Consider the following 24,119-nt stretch of genomic DNA (forward strand, 5'->3'; position numbering starts at 1 on the left):
ACAACAGGGCACTGTGTTTTATACAGTAGTCACACTATCAATGCGACAGGGTCAGGGGTCAGAGGTCAGTGTTTGGGCAGCCTCTCCTGCGGTCTGCAGCGAGATGTGAATGTGTGTTTTGTTGTTCGGTAGCTAATGAGCAGCCGTTGATGGAGACGACTCTGTCCGTCTCTGCGTTTGTCTTTCATTCGCTGTAATCAGCTCATCTGTCCAGCCACTGTACATTTATCAAAAGCAAAAGCAGACATGAAAAGTGTGTTTATGTGTGTGTGCGTTTTCAGTTGGACGTGATCATCGCCGACCTGGACGGCGGCACGGTGACCATCCCAGAGTGCGTCCACATCTCCCTGCTGCCTGAACCGCTCCTCCAGCAGACTCAGACTGCGCTGTCCATGGTAAACTTCCAAACACACCCTTAACACACACACGAGTACTGGGAAATCGCATTAACATCCAGTGGGTGGTTCATATTAAGCAATAAATTTCCCCACCCGTGGTTTATGGATGGGGATGCCAGTAAGCTGCTCAGAGTTTCTTTTCCTCATATTTCTTTGGAAGACTTTTTTCAGGTTTCATTTTGGTTTTGGTAGAATTAGGTGGATTTGATAGGATGCAGGATTTTCTTTAAAAAAAGACTGATAGACTCATACTGCAGCCTTTGGACAGTGGGTGTGTAGCCCCCAACCAATAACTGTTGTGAGGAAAACTGCAAAAATGGTGGACAGAGTCCCAAAAAGTGCTTGTTCACCAACAGTAACCCACACTTCCTGCAGAGTGTGCCTTTAAATTTGAGCTCAGAATGATGCATTTAAAGACATCATGACAGAAGTTCAGGGCATCTTTTGGATGTTCTTATCAAGCACTTTCCCACATCCTGCAGCTTCAGCTCCTTCCACTGGTCCAGTGCCAGCTCCTTCTGAGAAATTATTTTTATACCTTCATTTGTGTAAATACATTTCCAGCTTCCTTATTCTCTTACTGATAACACAATACGGGAATTTCTTCCCGCTTACTGCTGGGATTTGTTGTTACTCAGTGAAACTGTTGCAGGAAATTGCACTCAGCTTATGATCGATTTACCAGATATTATGATTGCAGTCACATGTGAAACATCAAAGGGAATAATGATTGAACACCGTAAAAGGTGTATGTGAAAGGCATATTGGTGGTGCTCTCCACCCATTTTTTTTTTTTTTTTTTTACAGAATTATACAGTGCTCATAAATGTCATTCATGTCACGTAATTTCTCCACACTGGGGCCCCTCATCATGTTTCGGATGTTTATTGTTAGAATCTCTGATAAGATTGGAGAAAACTAGATAAACTGAACTAGCTACCTGTTCGTAAAGTCGCCAAAAGTAAATCCAGTTTGAGGAGTGACAACAGTAAAATGCTGTGTACACATCAAGATAAGATAAGACTTTATTGATCCCACATAAGGGAAATTCACTTCTTACAACAACAAGAATAAAAAGGAGAGGTAGAAAAAAAGGGACAAAGAGACAATAAAAAAGATACTATGAAATAAATCTGCAATAGAGGCTACGTGCATTATATACAAAAGAGCATAAAAATTATTGCCTTGTGAAGAAGTGACATAATTTCATAGTGGATTTTGAACTGCACACGTAAAATATGAATAGCAAAAAAACAGTATCTTTGTGCTGTCGCACGCTAAAAATATATTGCACAGTAAAAAATATACAATATTGCAGAAGATAAGCTGCACATAGATAACACAATAGAGCAAACAGTGGCTTTGTGATGTTGTGATGTGAAACAGCATCAAGCAGTATTAGCTGACTTCTTAACGGTAGCACTTGCCTTCAGATCAGAGGTGCCCCTGTGAAGCAGTGTCTCATGGCGTCCAATCGAACCCAACACAATTTCAAAACTTGTTAAATATATTCTCTGTTGCAAACGTGTCTTTGTACATACACTGTACAAAAGGTGGGGCAACCCCATAGTCTAAAGCATTAGTACTATTTTTTTCTTTTTCTTTTTTTTCAGAAAAAAGTATTTAATTATGTTGAATGATGTTGGACTTGAACACTCTGACAGCTGTTGGGATGAAGGACCTGCAGTAGCATTCATTCTGACACAGTGGATGCAGCAGTCTGTTACTGGAGGAGCTGCTTAAGTCCCCCGCCGTCTCATGCAGGGGGGTGGGATGGGTTGTCAATGATTGATCTCAGCCTGGCTAACATCCTCCTCTCACCCACCTCCTCGATGGTGTGTTGCATTCCTCTATCTTGTACATTTCCTTAAGTGGAGGATCTGAATACTTTTTCCACCACTGTTACTCTTCATCGGGCTTGTCAACAGATACAACAGCCATCCACTTAAAATGGGATTTAATGACTTTCAGACAAACATTGTCAGTCCAGCTGTCTGTGAATTTGATTACTTGTAGCCTCTTGAGTCAGTTGTGGGAAATCCTTCTGGTGTGTTTTGATGCCAAGACATCCCTTCCTCAATAGTGTGGTTTGTTTGATGTTGTGATTGCACTCACGTGCAAAGCATGATGGTTGACTTTATTTTATTATTGTGTCTATAAACTGACTGATAATCTGGCCACAAACAAGAGGATGGCTTTCCCTCTGCTGGCCGCTGGAGTTGCTGGAGATGTGACGACACTGAGGCGGAGGGTAGGGTGTGTTTATTTGTGAGAGGCTGGAGCTGCTCTGTCTCTACTCGGACATGCCGAGTGTGTATTTGGATGCTGTGAGGAGCCTAAGTTTTGGGAATCAAACATGCTCTTCCCACACTGTGTTTGAAACATTTGTAATATAAGACATGCATAGTCTTGTTTTTGTTGCTCATCAAAATAGAAGCTGAAGATGCCGTCTTCTGTCTGCAGACGTCAGGTAGAAAAGCTGCATTAAACTTGAAACCAGCAGTATGAACTCTTTCTCCTCCTCAGACTGAACTAGCAGCTTTGTCGCACTTCACCTTACTGCATCCACTGTCTCACCTGTGGTTGTGTTGGATCAGTAATTTATGTTCTGGCCAGACTGCAGCCGTCTGCTTTACTCTCCCTGTGTCTGCTCCCCTGCAGTCTCTCACTCTGACACACAGACACATGATCAAGCCACGATACTTACTGCACAACCTTGCGATGTGCTTCTTTTATCTTAATTATATCCTTTTAATTGTTTTCTTATCTTTACTTTTTTATCTGTGCTGATGTCCTTTGTTTCTTGGGAGAACACAGGCTAATTAAAAGTGTGTGTCAAAGTGACTTAGTGACAGGAAATGAGACCCAAGATAGCTTTGATGTAATTTTGTCCCATGGATCCTTAAAGAATATTGTTGTTTTAAACTTGTAATTGGATCAGATTGAAACCTGTGATTACGGTGTTCATTGTTCTGTGTTGTCCTATTCTAATAATATCCTCCTCATTTCACTGGTAACTGATCTCTTAACCAACAGTCCCATTATAGAAAATGTTTACTATCCTAACAGTAACTGTGTTGTGCCTGCCAGCAGCTGTGTGTCAAAGTGTCCTCGGGCAGGACGCTGGACCCACTGACCGGGGCATCTGTTAAATGCCTGAGATGACAAAGCTCTGAATAAACTGAGCTAATAAAAGTTGAAGCGATTTTATTAGGAAATCTTGGGATGATCCCACATGTTTTTGTGTTTGTGTTCCTGTTACTGGTTGACCTGTGTGCTTTATGGCTTATAACCTGGAGACTCTTGTGTGTTGTTGTCCTTGCTCTGCATTGATGGAATGAGAGCTGGAAACGAGTCAAAGAGAAGTTCACTGGGCTATGGGCCTGAGTGCTCAGCAAGCAGAGCTGTGTGTACGTACGCCACACACACACTCTCAGTTTGTGGTGGGTTTGCCTGGTCGAAGGACCGATGAAGGTGTATCAGCCGGTCCGATCGACTCACAGGCATGAGACTGACCTCCCTCATTGAAACAGAACACAAGAAGAGAGGACTGCAAAGCTGGACGTCTGATCACGGGTTTATGTCGAGGGTCTTCTACGTGTTGAATTAACTGAAACTGTTCTCAGGGAGAGATAGAATCTGCTTTGGGTGAAGGTTGTGGCCACGATGATGCTGTAGATTGTTGGCCAGCAACATGAACCACGGCTTAGCTGCTGTGCTCTGCTTACAGTCGGCTGAATTAATTTTCATAGAATGGCCTGAGACCAAAGGCTGTTTCCAAGACAGTATCTGTAGATGGGATTGGTTGATTGGGCTCTGGATGTGTTGCCGCTGCAACAGTGTGTCTCCACACACAGTCTGAGTGATTTTCCTTAAAGCTGCACAAAAATCACAGTAAATCATTCAGTTAACAGTAATTTATGATAAAGAAAAACATCAAATCCTTGCATTTACCATAAATTTTGTCCTTTACACTGTCAGTAGATTTGTCTCAGGTCTTGACTGAGTTACCTAGTCAGAGAGTGATTAATGGTTCATACTTGTTGTAGGTTTTGGATCCAGAGCTGGAAGTCGCTGATCATGCCTTCCCCCCGACCTCCACACAACCCTCCGCACTCAAAATCCAGGTAAGAAAAACACTTCTGAGAAGCCTCAGATTTATATCGAGGTTTTCACTTGACTTTTTTTGTTGCGAGAAATTAACCAAATGAAAAAGTTATTTTTATTAGCTCCAACCGTTTTTGTGCAGCACTTTTCCTAAATGTAGCCAGTAAAGTCAGCACAGTGATGCATTCTGGGCACAGCATGAACTTCAAGAGGCTTTTCAGCAGACAACATAATGAATCACCGCAGTCTATGATGTTGCCAGAGTAAGCTATTGATACAGCCAAATTGCTCATACTCTCAACCAAAAATGCTGTCTAATGTGGCCAAATTTAATCTAAAGTCTGTGCACTCCTACTGCTCTGATTGGCCTAATGTTAACTACAGTGGTTTGTTTTATATTTTATTCTTTTTGCATGAAACATATGTTCAAAGGCCAAAAATCTAACTGGATTAAATCCATAGATCCAGCATTCTTTCAGTTCCTCATTCCATTGTTCCTTCAGTTTTTTGTGTGTGTGTGTCTGTGTCGGCTTGAGCTTGACTGCTGTGTGTGTGTGTGTGTTTCAGGATAAGGAGATCCGGGCAGTTTTCCTGTGGCTGTTCGCACGGCTCTTCCAGGGCTACCGCTGGTGTTTACACATCATCCGCATTCACCCAGAACCGGTGATTCGTTTCCACAAGGTCTGTGAGCAACACTGCATGTGACAGCAACTCTGACCAATCATCTGCATGTTCTAAAGAGAAAGAGGGAGGCCGTCAGCATGTGCGCCTGAGTTTCCTGAGTGAGAAGCGCATCAGATGAGTGTAACGTGTGTTTCCACAGGCTGCCTTCCTGTGTCAGAGGGCGCTGACAGAGGACGACTTCCTCATGAAGGTGTTGGATGGCATGGCGTTTGCAGGCTTCGTGTCAGAGAGGGGGCCTCCTTACAGGGCCACTGACCTGTTTGATGACGTGAGTCCCTGTTTACTATATGGTCCGCTATCGTTACGGTTTCTGCTCGATGTAAAGCCCTCAAATCCACACAGTGGAACTGCTAAGATCCCACAATGCAACCAGTCCTGTTCTGTCGGTGTCAAAGTTCCAGTCAAGCCACACTACAGCTGTGATGTAATTGGAAGTCCATGGCTCAGAGATCGATGCTGAAATTTGAGGCAATCTTCCAATCTTTGTCCTGTTTCCACAGCTGGTAGCCAATCATGTGGAGCGGATACGACAAGAGGAGGCCTGTCCACACAAAGTCATGAACCATGTGAAGGAGCTGGCGGAGCAGCTCTTCAAAAATGTGTGTTCTCTAATGAAACTTACATGGAATACTTATTACTCAGCCCTCATTCTGCTGGTTTCCAGTCAGTCCTGTTACATACTCTTTCTTTCTCTTGAGTTTCCACTTGTGGGACTCTCTTGCCCTTCATTGTCTTTCCATTTTTCTTCTTCTCTTCCTTTCTCTCACCAAACTTATCTCTCTCTTATGGCTCTGTTCTCATTCAGTTGCTTTTGTTGTTCTTATCTCATCAACTCCCCTCTTTGTCCCCTCTTCACTCTCTCTCTCTGTCTCCCCCTCCCTCTAGGAGAATCCTTACCCCTCTGTGGCGATGCACAAAGTCCAGCGGCCATCAGAAAACAGACAGAACACTGCACAGAATCAGACGCCCTTCCCTGGGCTGGACGACGTCGCAGTGCAGCTCTTCATCGACCACGCCGCCGCCAAGCTCAAGACTGCACCTCCTGTTGTCAAAGCAGAGGTGAAGGGCATGGTGCCATCTGGACCCCCACTGGGTGAGCTGCCGTTCTGTCGTGATATCCTTCATACAATCATGTGTTCATAAAGTGGTGAATTCTTGCTTCATTCTCGCTTGTGAAAATTAGGAGACTGAAAAAAAGTGTGCGGTTGTAAAGTAGAAAATGTGCAGTCATGATGTTTCAAAAGACACCCAGAAACAAAAGTGGTAAACACAAGACTTTGTTGTGAGGCGGCAGGTGTTGATAGTTGCATTTGTAAAAACGTACCACCGTAAGTTGAACTTGCACCTCAAACTTCCTGTGTGACCTTTTCACTCCAACAGCCTGCCTCACAGCGTGTGTTTAATGGGGTTAGGTTCTGTGCTGCGGTGATGAATGAGTGTCTGATCACTTCTCCCCGTCTCCACAGGAGACATCGTGGACAGGAACGGCAACGTGATGGCTAACAGCGCCCGCAGGCTGGAGGTGGTCAGGAACTGCATCACATACATCTTCGAGAACAAGATGCTGGAGGCCAAGAAGGTAAGAGCGACACATCTCTGCATGAGCAGACTGACTGCACAGTTCAGGAGAGTTTCCTTTGTCCGAGTTTTATTTTTGTGAAGCGACCGTGTTTGTGACTCAGCTGTTTTCGTCTCCTCTGTCCAGTTAATGCCTGCTGTACTGCGGGCATTGAAGGGCCGGGCAGCCCGGGTTTGCTTGACCCAGGAGCTTAATCAGCACGTCCTCCAAAACCGAGCTGTGCTGGATGACCAGCAGTTTGACTACATTGTCCGAATGATGAACTGCACCCTACAGGTGAGTCTGCAATGCTAGAATACCACTAGAATCAATTCTGATCATTTTCTACCTTTCGATAATAAAACAAGACTTAACAGTCTACAGTCATGCTTGCAGTAGTTGTACTAAAGGCCAGTATGCTAACATGCTGGTGTTCTTGAACTGATGGTGGCACCAGAGGAAATGTCAAAGATACTTTCAGAGACATTTCCTTCTGGCCCAAAGTGGTGAACCAACCAACATTTCCCATACCTGCCATCCCAAACATGTGGAAGCTTGTTACAGATATACAGATATGTGCTGTTTAAAGATGCTCAGTATAAAGAGGAGATCACACACAGTCACCCAATGATTAGCCTCAGATGATATATTTTGAGTGCACTTCTGTTTTATGGTCTGGTCGTCACATCATTCATTGCACCTGTTTTTGTCCAGGACTGCTCGCATATCGATGAACACGGTATCGCCGCCGCCCTCCTTCCGCTGGTCACGGCCTTCTGCAGAGTAAGCCAGCATCAGCAAAGTCCTTCCACTCTGCACAAATTCAGCCTTAACTACAGCTTTTCAGATGCATTGTCTTTCTCTAAACACTCTGAATGAACATTTACAGTGTCTCTTTCCCTCATAAGAGTGTCTACTTGTTTGTATGACAGAAACTGGGTGCAGGCATCACACAGTTTGCCTACAGCTGCGTACAGGAGCACATGGTGTGGACCACCATGCAGTTCTGGGAGGCCATGTTCTACAGCGACGTCCAGAACCACATCAGAGCTCTGTACCTGGAGACCGAGGGAGAGCAGCAGAACCACTCTGTGAGCACCTGCATTGCACTGATATGTTACCAGAGCGAACAAAGATGATGATCGTCTTGCACATTGTTCAAAGTTTTTGGTGAATTTTTGGAAGAAAGTCTGCCACCACAGCCGACAGACTAATGAGTCAGTCTCCCAACCTGCTGTGCAGAATGTCATTTTTATCTTGAGATGATTAATCATTAATAAGCAGCCTTTGATTTGTTCTCAGGAGCAGCAGGACGGGTCAGGCAGTGGGAGGCAAATTAGCGCCTTGGAGCTGGCGTCAGAGCAGAACCGGCTGTGGCCGACGCTCAGCAAGGAAATGCAGGCGGAGCGCGTGCAGAAGGAGGAGAGCACGGTGTTCAGCCAGGCCATCCACTACGCCAACAGGATGAGCTACCTGCTGCTGCCGCTCGACACCAGCAAGAACCGCCTGCTGAGGAGCTCCGGCCTCGGAGACGTGGAGAGTGTCAGCAACAGCTACGTCACAAACAGGTATGAACGGGATCAGATGTGATGTGCCGCTTGTAGGGAGGGTGACAGGAGTGTGTAATCAAACATTTACACCTCATCAACAAACGCTTAGCTCAGACGCTGCTTTGTTTTGTACTCTAGCACTTTTCTTGTCTTGTCTTGCAGTATTGCAGGCAGCATGGCGGAAAGCTACGACACAGAGAGCGGCTTCGAAGACGCCGAGAGCTCAGACGTGGCCAACTCTGTGGTGCGCTTTATTAACCGCTTCGTAGACAAAGTGTGCAATGAGAGCGGCGTGACCAACGAGCACCTGAAGGCTCTCCACACCATGATACCAGGTACGGAGGCACCGAGATGTGCCATGACAGAGAGCATCACACCAAACTTCATGACAAAATCTGTCTCCTCTGTCCTCCTACTTCATTCATCTGTCCCTTTCTTTACAGATATCGTTCAGATGCACATCGAGACGTTAGATGCAGTCCACAGGGAGAGCAAGAGACTGCCTCCGATCCAAAAGGTAACCAATTCCTATTTTTACGTCCCACTGGACAAAGGCCTTGCAGAACCCCAGCCAGCCCCGCCCACTCCCCTCTCCACCAATCCCCACAGCTCAGGCTCACAGTGTCACGCCAGGTACGTCTGTCCGTCAGAGACAGAACTGTGTGACTCACAGCACGCCTGAGCAGTGCATGCTGGGTGACTGTTCTCCGTTGTCGTGCCGTTTTGGTCTCTTGGTCCGGTGGAGCTCAGCCTGGCTGCTGCAGCTCTCCGAGGCCCTGCAGAGCTGAGTGCCTTCAGTCTGAAGGGTGCTGTTCGTCCTGCGTGCAGTGTGTTGAGAGAGGGACGGTGGCTACGCTGAGCTTGACTTGACATGTTTTGTCATTTCACTAAACGCGTAACTGCTCAGCGCCCCCGTAATGTCTTTCTCCATCGTCTCCCTGCCTCTGCTCTCACATTGTCTCGTCAGCGTTTTCTTTCATAGCATGCAAATTCACATCCTAGTGGATAACACAAAAACAATTGTGTGCAGTTTACAGCTATTGGAGTCTCGGTGTTTAAAGGTCAACAGAGGAAACTCTGCCCTTTTCCCGCCATGTGGCTGCAGCTGGAGTGCGGATATGTGTGGCATTAGGTGTTGTGCAACAGTTTATAAAACAGGTTTGCAAAGTTGTCATTCTTTTCCTATCAGAGGCGGAGTTGCTTAGGAAGCTCTGCAGGCCTTACGGGGGACAGGAAGTGATGTAAGGGGCCAGAGGACAAAGCCAGTGTCATTTTTCTTACTGTTGGTATTCGGAAAAGCTCGGCAGTTCACAGAGGCCTAAGAATCCTGTACCCAAGCTTTGATCCTCAGGGACTGCTCAAAACATGTCCTTGTATTGTTTAAGAAATATGAAATGAACTTCCATCGCATAAACACAACCAAATGAATATTATTCTACATTTATTTTCATGTATTTATCTTTTTCTTGGTAACATTATCTCTGCCAAGATCCCACCACTCCAGATCAACTGACGTGCGTGTTGTGCAACAGTAATCCGTTCATTTCAACATTAGCCTGTCTAAACATCCCAAACAGTGCAGGTCATCCAGCCAGTAACCTAACCGCATGGATATGGAAGCATGAGACTGATGAGTGGAGTGTTTGTTTGGTCTTGTAATATTTATATATACACTTATTTTCATGTGTCATTGTGCGGCCTTATTGTCCTGCTGGACCCAAAGTCTGCACGTGGTTCTCACTGGAATATGAGGCGCTTTACGCAGCTTAAAGATGAGCAAAGAGCGAGAGTTATGGACAAATCTGTGGATCGCTCCTTAAATCTTCTGGAGTTTTACTAATTGGCAGCTGCACAGGAAGGATTTTACAACTTTCACTGCTAATTTTTTACAGTATCAAGTCTTGAAAGTGCAGAAACTCTCCAATTCTGTCAGGGAAAGTAGTGACGTGTTACATTAACGCTGCAGTCAGGATCCTCCATTTTCACATCTCGACTCATCCTGTTTCACAGAGCTGCATCATTAATCACTGTCGTGTCCTCCTCTCTCTCTCTCTCTCTCTCTCTCTCTTTCTCTCTCTCTCTCTCTCTGTGTCTCTCTCTCTCTCTCTCTCTCTCTCTCTCTCTCTCTCTCTCTCTCTCTCTCTCTCTGTGCAGCCTAAACTTCTGAGGCCAACACTATTACCCGGTGAGGAGCTGGTGATGGACGCCATGCGGGTCCACCTCATCCCCGACGGGCGCGAGGAGGCTACGGGGGTAATGGGAGGTCCGCCTCTGCTCCCTGCTGAGGGCGCCATCTTCCTCACCACCTACCGGCTCATCTTCAAGGGCACACCCACTGACCCTCTGGGTGAGAGCTCACACACACAGCTTTGAAAAGCTCGAGCTTCTCCCTGTTTCCATGTCTGTGGGTCCTCTAAACCCTGCTCTTTGTCTGTGTGTGTTCCTCATGCAGTGGGTGAGCAGGTGGTGACTCGCTCGTTCCCCATCGCCTCTCTGACCAAGGAGAAGAGAATCTCTGTCACTTTACCCATGGATCAGTATGTCCAGGAGGGGCTACAGCTGCGGTCCTCCACCTTCCAGGTAACCTTACATTCTCAACTCTTATCACAAACGCCCACTTCCTCTTACTCTTTTCTCTGCTTGCCGGTCTTCATCTCTGATTTCACTGTTTCTCCGTCTGCCTGTAGCTGATGAAGATCGCGTTCGACGAGGAGGTTGCGTCAGACCTGGCAGAGGTTTTCAGGAAGCACATGCACAAGCTGCGCTATCCTCAGCACGTCCAGGGCACCTTTGCCTTCACTGTGGGTCAGTGCGGGAAGTTGGTGGTGGAGCACAAGACCAAGGACAAGAACCAGTCGCTCAAGTAAGGATGAATTCGTCAGTGCTCAAAATGATGTTTATGCAAGAGAAACTATAACTACTTGCAGCTTTGCTCCAAGGAACCATCCATCAGCAACACAAGCCCGATGTGTGTTAAGAAACTGTTAAATCACCATAACCTTAGACCCCGTCACATACTGTGGGTCAAGCACAGAGCGTTCATTAGAGCGTAGCTGCTCTCCAGGTGACACAGACAGATTCCCATCTGTAACAGCTGAATTTACAGCTGCCTCAGCCCCATTTTAAGTTATTCAGTTACACCTCAAGCTCAAGAATTTTCACCCCATATTTCACCAGGCTTAAGGTCATAAGCAGTTAAGGTCTGTTGTGTAACCTGGATGGTAAAGCTAAGGGCTTGTTTCCATTACAAGTATATTGGCAATTGTTTTAAAAGGAGGTGGTGCCAGATTTGATCAGTAACGTGTTTAAATGCTCTTTTGCTGTGTGAACTCTGGTGCAAATCATGAGGGCAAATAAACCAGGTACATTACGAGAACATAAATGACATGAAAATACAACTGTTCCCGGTCTCATTCACTTCTGCCGGTTGCGTAATGCGAGCAACATTACCCTTGCCCCAAGCTGAGCTGACGCTGACCCGAGAGGTTCAAAGGTCAGGAAGTTTCTCCTCACTTTGAGCAGTAGAAAGGCGCTCCCTTGTGGCTGATTGAAAGAAAACAGCCGTGCCGTGTGAACAGGGAAGAAGAAATATAAACCAGGGAGACCAATTTCAAGGCTGAGTACATGCCAAGCCTCACAACATGTTTTTAGTCGTTTGGGGAAAGGAGCACAACTCTGAAAAGATGACAGATAATGCCCTGCTGGCAGATCACACAAGTGCAATTTGGCGAATGGTCAACTAATCTGACTGCATTACACAGCACACATAAGATTGAGATTCTTTAAAAGGAAAAAAAAATTCCCAAAAGATCCTACAGCACTATTCTTAGCAGTTGTTTCTGCAAACCTGCACAAACACAAGCTACTAAAGTACATGTCAGTCCGTAAACAAGCCTGGCTCCCCTGTGCTTTGGCTCTGTGACCCTAAACAACGTGTGTGCAAAAAGGAAGGTTTTCCTGCATCCGAAGCACGTCATGTGACCCGTGTGCATGCTTGTACAGCGCAGTCGCCAGTGTCACGGCACAGCGCGCTAAGCCTTGAGTGGGAGTGTGAAAACATGCCCTTGGGTCTGCGGAGAGTGAGTGGAAAGTTTCACAACAACAACACGCGAGAGTTCATGAATATGATGCACTGAGAAAGTACTGCTGTAATCTTCCCTTTCGACTTTTAATGATCATTTCAGTCAAAGCGACCTCGGGAGGAAGAGGCCTCACATGTTCGTTTCTTGATGAATGTATTGGTAAATGCTCCAGTCAAGCCACAATGTGAATCTGTCTCCTCATTATTCAGTCCCCTCCCAACCCCCTGCCCACACACACACACACACACACACACACGCACACACTCACAGAGTTCTCCACTCTTTCTTTTCTGGAGAATGAAAGGAGCATGAGAGAAGCCTTTGAATAATTCATCAGTGGAAAATGTGGCAGCCGTTTTATTGGCCCTGTTGTTTCCATCTCTGCACCGTATGTGTGTGCGCTGCACTGTCTCTGTGTGTGTGTGCACTAAAAACCTCCATTCAGACATTTTAAGTCACACTCTGACTGTGTGGCATGCTAAACAAGCGACACTCCATTGAATTCACGGCTTGCGATTATGCACTAGTCAAACATGGAGTCACATCAGCTCTTTGTCAGCTGCAGCCGGGCGCAGTTTCAAATCTACATGCATATTTGTGTGCTAACAGGAAGTGCATACCAAGTGACTTCATGAGCTGTAGAATCAGCGTAGTGATGCATTTTAACAATGAGCTTTAACATTTCTTTCTCCCTCCTTGTCTTTGTCAGGACACTTTCCAAAAACCTGGTGAAGAGTGCGAAGAGGACCATCGGCCGGCAGTATGTGACCAGAAAGAAGTACTCTCCCCCCACCTGGGAGAACAGGAGCAGCTTCCAGTCAGAGCTGGATGAGGATGAAATCTCAGGTAATCACACCTTTATGCCCTTATCAGGCCTTCTCACATTGTTACTGTGAGGTGCGAAATGTTCAAACCAAGAGTGAAAGACGTCATCACACTCAGGCGATCTGTGGATTCACTCTGTCATTTGACATTTTAACAGTGCTTACACAACCAGTAACATTTCAGCAGCTTACAGTACACACGCCTTCACTGTCAGTGGGGCTTCCACTTCATATGAAACTTTAACTAGTTTTACCACTTACACGTCCACTGACGTCCCAACTGCTTTCATCTCGTACTCTTCAGCTGACACTTTCAGTGCCTTCATTTCTTATTCATTAACGTTCAGTGATGACACAATTGACATCTCAGCTTCTTTTAATGGGTACACTGCAACACTGAACTTCTTTCAGCACCTCCATTTAATCAACTGACACTTCAACTTCCTCCAGTGTTCATCCTGTTCAGCCAATGGACCTTTAACATCAGCTTCCTGAAAGGTTTCAGATGGAGTTTTCAGAAGATTCACATTAAACACCAGACATGGCTGAACTGTTTATGCATAAATGTGACAGCCATGATGGAAACCTTGAGTCTGACCTTGTGCCTCCACAGTTTCAGAGGAAGTGGACCAGAGCTCCCTCACCCTCTCCTCCACCATCCGGTCGTCCGACAGACAGACCATGAGCAACGTGGTGGAGCGCGCCTGTTGCCGCGACTACCAGCGCCTGGGTCTGGGCACGCTCAGCAACAGCCTGACGCGCTCTAAGAACGAGCCTTTCAGGATTTCAACTGTCAACCGCATGTACACCGTCTGCAGGAGGTGAGAGACCGCTTGAATACAGCGCACACAGATGAGGGGTGAGAGGTGGAAGTCTGTATAAATACTGTGTGTGTGTGTGTGTGTGTGTGTGTGTGTGTGTGTGTGTGTGTGTGTGTGTGTGTGTGTGTGTCACAGCTACCCCGGCCTGCTGATTGTGCCTCAGAGCATTCCAGACACGACCATCCAGAGGATCTGCCGCTGCTACCGGCAGAATCGCTTCCCTGTAGTTTGCTGGAGGAATTCACGAACGAAGGCCGTCCTGCTGCGGTCTGCAGGCCTCCACGCAAAGGGGGTGGTGGGCTTCTTCAAGTCCCCGAACGCCCCTGCTGCAGGTAAAAACCGAAAATCTATTTCAGGCAGGCTGTTGGTAATTTATATAGCACTGAATGTTTATACTGGGGAATGCTTTCTGTGCAGTGCCCTCGCAGGCCGATTCCACCAGTCTGGAGCAGGAGAAGTACCTGCAGGCCATCATCAGCTCCATGCCCTCTTACAGTGAGAACAGCGGCAGGAACACACTCAGCGGCTTCACCTCGACACATATGAGCACCTCTGGTGGGTGAACGCACACACACACACACACACCCTGACACAGCATGCTGCTGCCTGCGGAGCCTCATCGCTCACTGATGCTTTGCTGTGTCCACAGACTCCTCAGATAAGCTGCGGCAGCCCAAGATCGGTGCTCTGATGAAACAGGTGATGGGCACCAAGGAGGATGCTCCTGGAACCTTCAGCAGAGGAGGTGAGACACATCTGTGTGTGTGTGTGTGTTTGTGTGTCCACGTTGCTCCTGTAGTTTCTGTGTTAGCTTTAGTTTCTCTCACAGTCCTGGTTTCAAAACAAAACGTTTGAATTGTGTTTCAAGTCTTAAATCTGTTACTGAAACTGGGACTGGACCAGGAGGATGATGAATGAGCTCATGTTTAGTGTGTGTGTGTGTGTGTGTGTGTGTGTGTGTGTGTGTGTGTGTGTGTGTGTGAGAGAGAGCGTGTGAAACCATCCTCCGCTGTGTGGTGTTGTTTAACGGGCCGTCTCTGTCGTTTGACCTCAGCTCTGGGTCAAAGGGCCAAAGTCATCTCCCTCTCTCAGCCCAAAGTGTCTGGCAAGGCCAGGAACCCTCCTAGAGGTACAGTAGGCCCCGCCCCCCTCCACCCCTGTCTAACCAATCAGACCTCTTTCCCAGTAGCGTCAGTGTGTTTGCCGTGGTTCCTGATAGTGTGCTGTCTCTGCGGACTAATGTTGTGTTGTTGTCGCTTGTGTTCATCAGAGAGCGGCTGTGTGTGCATGCTGCTGCTGCAGCTCTGCCGTCTGACGTCCTCTTTGTTTAATTCTTCTTCTCTCTGTTGAATGTCAGCAGCAATCAGAGTCAAATCTGTTTCCTCATAATGTAGCACTGCGCCAGATGTAGCCAACAGGACTGAGTAGTTTTCAGTGGTTTCTGCCTTGTTTAGCAGCATGGCTGTTAGTAACTGTGGACATTGAACACATCAGTGTGCTTTAAAGGATCGCTCTGGTTTATTACAGCTCAGCTGGCGATAAAAAAGAACCATCCTTTAATGGCTGTTTAACATGGAAAAGGATTCCACTTGATGGTTGATAATTCAGTTTTCTTCTCATGACTCCTGTGAAGACTCTACTTCGCCTGTGTGTGTGTTTATGGCAGGTAAATGGGGCAGTATCCGGGGCAGCGGGCGTCTAAGTGCCTACAACCCAGACGTGGGGACGCGTCTGGCAGGGAAAGAGTCTCCACAGCCCAACGGAGGGCCGAGCGAGGCGCTGTTCCTCCGCCAGCAGAAGGCCTACCTCTACATCATCGGAGACAAGGCCCAGCTGAAGGTAACCGGGGACACTCTCATAGCTATGATGGTTAGAGTGTTCACTGTGATTAAGGTGCTAGAAAAATACAAATAAAGTAAACAATGGTGTTGTGTTCAGGGAGGGAAGCAGGACTCATTCCAGCAGTGGGAGGTGGTTCCCATCGAGGTGTGTGACGTGCGGCAGGTGAAGAACAGCTTCAAGAAGCTGATGAAGGCCTGCGTGCCGAGCTCCCCCACCACTGAACCCAACATGAGCTTCCAGCGCTGCCTGGAGGAGTCCGAGTGGATGGCGCTGGTTGGTGCCCTCAGTCGTACGTTAACTGTCCCAGCTCGCTCTGTCAACCTGGCTGTTGTTTTGACTCACCCTGCATATGTGTGTGTGTGTACAGCTACACAGGGTGCTTCAGGTGTCTGTCCTGGTGGTGGAGCTTCTGGATACGGGCTCGTCGGTCATGGTCAGCCTGGAGGACGGCTGGGACGTCACCACGCAGGTTTGACTGACACCCAGAAAAGTCACAGGTGAAAGCTGCTGTCTGAGGATTAGCGTTGACGCGCTCTGTGTGTGTGCAGGTGGTGTCCCTGGTGCAGCTGCTGTCTGATCCATACTACAGAACCTTTGACGGCTTCCGGCTGCTGGTGGAGAAGGAGTGGCTGTCATTCGGCCACAGATTCAGCCACCGTGGAGCGCAGACCCTGGGCAGCCAGAGCAGCGGCTTCACCCCCGTCTTCCTGCAGTTCCTTGACTGCGTGCACCAGGTGGGTCTGCAGTGCTGCTGTTTTAATGTGGAGGTCAGAGGTCAGCAGAAGGACAATGCTGAAAAGATGCTTCACCAAAAAATCTAGAACATAAACAGCTTGAGTGCTTTCATCGCAGCGACGCAAATGATACGTTTTTGAGCATCTGAAGGTCAGATTCAGACATAATGACAGTAGGTTTGTTTAAATATGCACTTTTCAAAGAAGTTAGACTGACTTCAGTTCATCTGTCCACGCACAAGGAATTTGGACTTGACAAGATAATTGCAAAGTGAGCAACTAACTGCACGCCAACGCAGTATTAGTAAGATCTGAGACTAGAAGCAGTGTGTAATGATAGAAGGCTTCACTGACGGTCGGCAGGCCTCTGCTCTCTGTCCTCTCTCTACATGTTTATCTGTGTGTTTACCTGTGAGTTGCACTGTATTTCCTGTTTTGCTGATCAGTGACGTGGGCTCTGCCCTCTTATCACATGCAGGAAGTGTGGTTTAATTTAGCTCCAGGGGCCCCACGGCTCTGGCCCCACAGACAGGATCTGTGACGCTTGAAAAACTCTACGGTCCCTTCAGAGATGAACCGACCGACTGAGGGTTCATTCATGTCACTTAGAGGTGAAGTAAGAGGCTGAAATGACCCGTTTGACTGCCACCAGAATGCCTGAATATAAATGAGCAGCCCCCAGTGTGTTTTTAGACCAAAGGTTCCATCAAACTCACAGGAAATTGCCTCTTATAGTTTGCGCACCCAGGCCATCTGCCCATGTCTGTATATAGAAGGAACCATGCGGCTGTCAGCACCACCTTTCTGCTCCCTTCAAACTGTAGCTCTGACCTGTGTGTCTCCGTCCCTCCACCCTCAGATCCACCTGCAGTTCCCCATGGAGTTTGAGTTCAGTCAGTACTACCTGAAATTCCTGGCCTACCACTACGTGTCCAACCGCTTCCGCACCTTCCTGCTCGACTCCGACTACGAACGCATAGAGCTGGGTAAGAACATTCTGAGCAGCCGTGACGCTCCTTCACAAACCCAGAGTCATAGTCATGGAAACAGCGTGTGTGTGTGTGTGTGTTCCTGACGAGCCCTGTGTGTGTGTGCAGGGGTGCTGTATGAGGAGAAAGGTGAGAGGAGAAGCCCCCAGGTGTGCAAGTCCGTGTGGGATTACATCGACAGACTCAACAAGAAAACGCCCATCTTCTACAACTACATGTTCTCTCCTGAAGACGAGGAGGTGAGACCGCTGCAGGGGACACACTCAGCCAGTATCTCATACGTTTAAGTTTCTTCAGGGATCATAGACGTGCTGAAACTCTGAAGCGAGCGACTAAAGGGAGGAGCCGTGTGTGTTTCAGGTGCTGCGGCCGTACACCTTCATCTCCAACCTGAAGGTGTGGGACTTCTACATGGAGGAGACTCTGTCGGAGGGGCCCTCCTACGACTGGGAGCTGAGGGGCCGGCAGGAGCGCGTGGCGGAGGAGACGGCGGAGAAACCCGACACGAGCGGGCCAAAGTCGCAGCGGCGCATTGTGTGGCCGTGCTACGACAGCCTGAGCAAGGCGGTGCCCGACGCCATCACCAAGCTGCTGCAGGACCTGCAGAGCCTGGAGGCCGAGCTGGGCCAGACGTCTGAGAAGTGGAAGGACACGTGGGACAAAATCAAGACCACGCAGAGAACCGAGGCCAAACTGGAAAGCAAGGTGAGACGGGGGGGGTTTCATGTCCTCCAAAAGATAGACTTTTATTCAGTCTTCACTGCATTTATCATCTGAGTCTGGACAGACGTGGATGGAAATGCAACTTGACTGGTTGGTGGAGGCGTATAACTGCAAAGTGGTAATTCTAGCTCTCCTAATGTGACCCTGACACCACCCCCTGCTGCAGTTTGTTTACGTGAAGCAATACTCAAACAAATGTTATTACAGTTTCACTTCACCTCGACTGTAAACAAACTTTTTTCTTCTCTCATTCTCCAAAGTCTCTTCATGGAAATTTGGACGAAAGGGACAAAAACAGACTCAGTGTCTCAGTGTGTCCTGTGCTGCTATTTGTCTGTTTCCACTTTCTCCTGACTTGTTGTATTCACGTGCAGGCTTTCAGGAAAAATTCCTATTCAGATGATTAGTGTGTGAATACAAACAGTACTGAAGAGCAAATATACTCTCTGCGGAGGGAATTTCACTCACTGGTTGACTGCAGTGGAGCTTCGGGCGGTCAGTTATGGTCACAATTGAACACATTTCTCAAATATTGCTCACATGTAAAGTACACATACTGTGTTTCAGACCACAATAACAACACATAAGTCAAATCACATCTTATCACACATGCTGGGACATCATAAAGAAACCAATGAATATATTCTGAACAGTTTGAATAATGAAGCCTGTGTGTGATGGAATGTGAATTCAGTGTGTTCACTGAAAAAAAAAAAAACTGCCGGTTTAGATCCTGGAATGAGGTGACTTTTTTGAAGAGCGGCTGTTGAACATGATGAACGTTCGTACGTGACCTACAGTCAGCAGCCCTGACTGTCACCATGACACTAGCATGTGTTTTCCACACCCCTGTCCGTGAACGCCTCATTGAGGAGCGCTTTAAACGAAAGGCACCTATGAAGCGTTTCCACTGACATCTTGTGGTGAAAAAGCAGAATGCAGTATCAAAGGAGCGTCCTGTGTACTTTTCCTCTGTTGTTTTGTTTTCAACACGGTGTGTGAAGCAGCTTGCAGACAGTTGCTTGAGGCGAATGACTGAATGATGCGAGCCTTTTAAAACAAGTCATTCACACTCTCGCCGAATCCTTTTCCTCCTGCCTCCTCAGCCGTCGTTCTCCAGCTCCCTGCTGATGTCGTCCAACCTGAGCCACCAGCGCCGCTCTCAGGGCGTCTACCTGCAGGAGAGCGGCGTAGGCTCCTCCATCAACCTGGCTCTGGACTGCGAGGCCAGCGCCACCTCCACGCCTGTCGCCGGCCGGCCCAGCACCAGCACGCTCTACAGCCAGTTCCAGAGCACCGAGAGCGAGAACAGGTCTGTAGCCGAGGCAGTGAGAGCAGAGCTGCTGCGTGTGCCAGAGAGCTCCCTAAAATATCTCTCGTTTTTGTCCCACTAGGAGTTTTGAAGGCATCCTGTTTAAGAAAGGGGCGTTGTTGAAACCCTGGAAACCGCGGTGGTTTGTGCTGGACAAGACCAAGCATCAGGTAAGACTGTGGGAAACTGTGGAGCAGCGAATTGAATTCAGCATTCAAGCCCGCAGAAGCACTGAGACGTTTCTGATCCCTTGTCCCCAGCTGAGATACTACGAGAGCAGGCAGGACAAGGAGTGTAAAGGAGTCATCGAGCTGGCTGACGTGGAGTCCGTCATTCCAGGAACGCCTGCCATGGGAGCGCCCAAGAACATCGAAGAGAAAGCCTTCTTTGATGTAAGTGTGATGTGAGCTCCAAAGGTTAATCCAGGATAGGCGCAGCACGTTCAGCCACGTTTTGTGTTGATGTCACAGCATTGTTTGCGCGCACGCCTGCAGTGACCTTCTCTCCTGTCGCCCCTCCAGCTCAAGACGACCAAACGAGTGTACAACTTCTGTGCCCAGGACAGCCTGAACGCACAGCTGTGGATGGACAGCGTTCAGAGCTGCCTGTCAGACGCCTGAGAGGGAGGCGGGACTCCGCGAGGAGGAGCGGCGCGAAGCAGGAACGAGCGAGCGGTGCCGCGGCGCCTGACGGACACCTCTGCCGACCAATCCCAGCGGATCAGGGAGGGGAAAGGGGCCTTTCACCACTTAAGCTCGGTTCTGTTCTGCTAGTGTTGAACTAATAACCTTGCATCACGATGTTTCAGTGTTTTTGTTATAAAAATATGAAAAAGACAAAAAAAAAAAAAAGTCCCTGAAGAACCACTCGCTGACGTCTCACCAAGTAGCTGCAGCCTCTCACCCCACCAACCCCCCAACCCCCCCCACCCCCACCCCGACAGTCTGACCACTATGTGCGCTTCATGTCAGCATGCACAAAAACAATGCGTATGAGCGCATGCATATCTGTGAGGCATCCCGCAGCTCGGACCAGCATGAAGATCTTTTCCAGACCCTCCACCCGTAAACCACAGACCCGCTGTCCCTCCCACTAACCCCGCTTACCCTCGATGACACTCCGGGGAGGAATGACGGAGGAGCTGCAGTTGCCCCGGCCACACACAGGATTCATTGGACTGCTCCGGATCAGAACGCTCGACGGACCAAAACAGCCCTGAGGAACCCCCCTGCGACGGTCCTCCCTCCGGTCCTCAGGGGCCTCTGCTCTCTTTGCCTCTCACTGCCTGACGTCGCCCGTTCGCAGAAGCAGTCGGAGGTCGCTGCAGCTGCGAGGGGGAGGGAGGGGAGGGCTCCTCAACGGTTCATGAAGGATTTTCTTTTTTTTTTTTTTTTCTTTTCCAAAATCTCAAAATTTGTACCAGAAAGAGACCCAATGCTCATCACCTGCGCTCAGCAGGTGGCGGCGATATACTGTGAAAAGCCACGAATCAGTCGCAGAGATCAAAGCAGGAGAGCCAGCCGGAGATGGGAGTCTGTCAGGTATAGAGAGTGTCGGTGAACTTCCACCGAGAGTGTTTACAGAGTAAACAAAACCTCCCTCACTAAGCTAAACTCTGCGTTCTTCATCCGTACAACCACTATTAACATTCAGATTTTTAAGGGATGCTGAAGGAAAATGGAGGGATTTATTTTGTAGTGACGTCTTAAAAACAATCTATAGAAGGAGGATCCGGAAGGTAGGAGGTTAAGAGGAGGGATACTAATGAACAGAGTGTTATTATGGGATGCTTTGGAGAGACTATGGTTTTTAGAGATGGACAATGACTCGCCACAGCGCTCAAAGTGTCAGAAACTGGACGTTTGTTAGAGGAAGACCGAGGTGTTTTTTTTTTTTTTCAGCATCGCTGTTTGTTTTCTGTTTCCGTTGAAGGCTCGACCCCAAGCCCGACTGAACATAAACCCAGGAAGTAGTCCCCTTAGATTAGCTGCTGTGGCTAACTGCAAGCTGCTTTGCTAAACCAGGGCGACCAGCTGGTTTAGCGGTGCGGCTGTCGAGTTAGCATGACACCCAATCATCTGCAGAGATATCAGACATTTCCTGCACGTCACATCCTATTTAGCAACTAAACTCTCCTGAATGGCTGAATTTCCTCACTGCGCAGCCTCAGACGGGCTCGCCCGGGGGGGGGGGGGGGGGCTGCGCTCTGCGTCTACCTTTGGCTGAACTCTCAGAAAAGCTTGTGAAACGGTTTAAGTTCATTTGGAGAGTTTCAGCAGAGTCACGCTGCTGACCCAGATGCATCTTGGAAAGAAGACTCGGGTTGAAAACTAGCAGAATTTTTCCTTTAACGATGCTGCGAGGGGCGAAGTCGTCTGAGAGCTGGTCACACGCGGACGACGTTCCATCACGGAGAAACGGCACGTTCAGCCGGAAGGTTTCAAACATCACGTCACTTTTTTTTTCTTGTTTTTTTCTTCTTTTTTTTTAATGTCAGTGGTTTGTCGGACTGCCCACCCCCTCTCCCCTCCACACACACAAACCACTCTGACCCACACCTGTTAACACAAGCCCTGCTATGTAAAATAAGGTTCTACTGCTGTCTTTGTTGAACATAAAATTTGAAATTGTAGATTTTTTTTTTTGTGTCTAATAACTCTTTGTATATACTACTCCAGATTTGTATGTAACGTTTATGGTAGTAATTTATTTAACTTGTCTCCTCAGTAAGAAAGTTCCTCAAGCACCACTTTATTTTTAAATTAGGAATTCAATGTGCCATTTGTTTATTTCTGTATTAATGTGACTAATGCTTTTTTTTTTTTTTTTTTTTTTGGAAAAATGTACAAGTTAAACCATCAATGTCTTTTTTTTTTTTTTTGTGGTAAACGTGGTTGTCCTTACTCAATAGCAACTGTTAATGCAAGAGTGGAAGTGGTGTGTTCATGGAAGAGGAAGCCTCTGGGCTGGTTTTTAAAGGCTGGTTGGATTTTACTGTGTTGCTCACCTTCAGCGGTGGGATGTTCTGGACCGAGGTTACAGTCCCAATAAATTTCACACACATGACGTCTTCCTGGTGCTGGGTTCTGCTGACTGGCTGAATAATGGCCTCCTTTTGTGCTCATTAAATAGAGATGAGGTGGAGCGTCGGCTGCCTTCATGCACAGCATGTCAGAAACCTCCAACTGAAGGATATTATGAAGGCAAGTTCATTTAAAATGTAGATGTTAATCAAAGATGCCAAATATGCTAATATTATTTCATGTAGTAATTTGAATTTTGTAACTTAAAACCAGGTTTCGCTGGCTGGCTGGCTGAAAGCTCACGTGTTGCACCTGAAGTAGACATCACATCTGCAGCAAGGTGAGAGGTGGGGCTGCAACTGATGATTGGTCAATAAATAAAAGTCAGGAAAACACTGAAAAATGGGCCAGTCTAAATGTAAAAACATGCTCAATTTACTATCATAAGACAAAGAAATGCTCACATTTGAGAAGCTGGAAGTAGAAAATTGTGCATTTTACTAATTGCGCTTTTTACTAACTGATGTTGAGCTGCTCTTTAAGCCCAGTGGAAACTCACAGGATGACACTGAAACTGCTCCTGTGACTCATTCATCCTAACTCGTAGACTCAGCTCAGAGTATTTCACAGTGTTTAAAAAACATGCAGTTCCCTGACAGCAGCAGCAGCCTGATTCCTGCATTAATAAGCACGATAGGAAAGTTAAAAACAAGCTGCTTTTTACAGACGTCAGCATCCACTGTGCTGGAAGTCCAGCGACCAAGTGAAGCTGCACTCCACAGCCACCCTCGTCATCGCACGTCGTTAAGTTTAAGGTGACCTGGCGCGTCTTAAAATAATCGTCCCTTGAGGAGCAGACGGACCGAGGCGACAGCAGCCAGAACCCGCCTGTGGGGAGACTCGGTGTGTCCTCGTGTTGAGACTGAAGTCTGCGTCCAGTCAGGCCCAGCTCATCTTTTCACGCGTCTCTCTGGTGATGCTCGACAACAGCTGCATTAACCGCCACAACATGACATAATCCTTTTTATTTATTTTTGTTCTTTTTTTTTTTTTTTTTTTATTAGAAATGACTTTCTGAGCCGGGTTATGTTGTCAATCATGTCAATATAGTTTTTAGAATCCAAATAAAAACTGTGGGTTTAAATGTTCATCTGTGTAATGTGTGTGTGTGTATGTGTTCACCAGGTTTATATGTCCATGTTTCTGGGTCGTAGCTGCTGTTAAAGGACCGTACCACCATCCCAAGAGAGCAGCCTAAACCTGCTCCATATGTCTGGATACTTGTGTTGTGATCTGGCCCTGCGTTGATTGATTTTTGGCCACTTGGAAGCAGAGGAAAGCAGCCGCAAACAGGACACAGGCTTGTTGTTTGATGCCGAGCAGGTAGTGTCAGATTTTAGTAATCAGATTTGTTTGCAGCCTGCTGCAGCTGGACGTGATGAAGATGAGACTGAAGCAAAACAGTAAGACTG

The 24,119-nt window shown here is 47.5% G+C and overlaps 1 protein-coding gene across 5 annotated transcripts in view; it reads left to right on the forward strand.

Annotated features, from left to right (window-relative positions):
* Positions 1–23,795, forward strand: part of sbf1 (SET binding factor 1) — a 54,238-nt gene extending 30,443 nt beyond the window's left edge. For 3 of the 5 annotated variants that reach the window (XM_076721834.1, XM_076721830.1, XM_076721831.1), the window contains 33 exons: positions 282–395; positions 4,448–4,525; positions 5,073–5,186; positions 5,329–5,457; positions 5,690–5,788; positions 6,075–6,282; positions 6,656–6,768; positions 6,895–7,044; positions 7,462–7,530; positions 7,680–7,838; positions 8,050–8,315; positions 8,460–8,632; positions 8,741–8,814; positions 10,452–10,644; positions 10,750–10,877; positions 10,985–11,160; positions 13,089–13,225; positions 13,817–14,024; positions 14,160–14,356; positions 14,442–14,579; positions 14,674–14,769; positions 15,079–15,153; positions 15,691–15,863; positions 15,963–16,139; positions 16,234–16,335; positions 16,415–16,600; positions 17,460–17,586; positions 17,698–17,828; positions 17,950–18,294; positions 19,419–19,624; positions 19,707–19,794; positions 19,885–20,016; positions 20,146–23,795. In XM_076721834.1, coding sequence (XP_076577949.1) covers positions 282–395; positions 4,448–4,525; positions 5,073–5,186; positions 5,329–5,457; positions 5,690–5,788; positions 6,075–6,282; positions 6,656–6,768; positions 6,895–7,044; positions 7,462–7,530; positions 7,680–7,838; positions 8,050–8,315; positions 8,460–8,632; positions 8,741–8,814; positions 10,452–10,644; positions 10,750–10,877; positions 10,985–11,160; positions 13,089–13,225; positions 13,817–14,024; positions 14,160–14,356; positions 14,442–14,579; positions 14,674–14,769; positions 15,079–15,153; positions 15,691–15,863; positions 15,963–16,139; positions 16,234–16,335; positions 16,415–16,600; positions 17,460–17,586; positions 17,698–17,828; positions 17,950–18,294; positions 19,419–19,624; positions 19,707–19,794; positions 19,885–20,016; positions 20,146–20,244 — 4,860 coding nt within the window. In that variant the 3' untranslated portion in view covers positions 20,245–23,795. The remainder of the gene's footprint in view (positions 1–281; positions 396–4,447; positions 4,526–5,072; positions 5,187–5,328; positions 5,458–5,689; positions 5,789–6,074; positions 6,283–6,655; positions 6,769–6,894; positions 7,045–7,461; positions 7,531–7,679; positions 7,839–8,049; positions 8,316–8,459; positions 8,633–8,740; positions 8,815–10,451; positions 10,645–10,749; positions 10,878–10,984; positions 11,161–13,088; positions 13,226–13,816; positions 14,025–14,159; positions 14,357–14,441; positions 14,580–14,673; positions 14,770–15,078; positions 15,154–15,690; positions 15,864–15,962; positions 16,140–16,233; positions 16,336–16,414; positions 16,601–17,459; positions 17,587–17,697; positions 17,829–17,949; positions 18,295–19,418; positions 19,625–19,706; positions 19,795–19,884; positions 20,017–20,145) is intronic. The other 2 variants (XM_076721835.1, XM_076721832.1) reach the window with 1 other exon arrangement.
* Positions 23,796–24,119: the final 324 nt, after the last annotated feature.

Source organism: Chaetodon auriga, chromosome 22 (genome assembly GCF_051107435.1).
Source record: "Chaetodon auriga isolate fChaAug3 chromosome 22, fChaAug3.hap1, whole genome shotgun sequence".
Lineage (NCBI taxonomy): Eukaryota > Metazoa > Chordata > Actinopteri > Chaetodontiformes > Chaetodontidae > Chaetodon > Chaetodon auriga.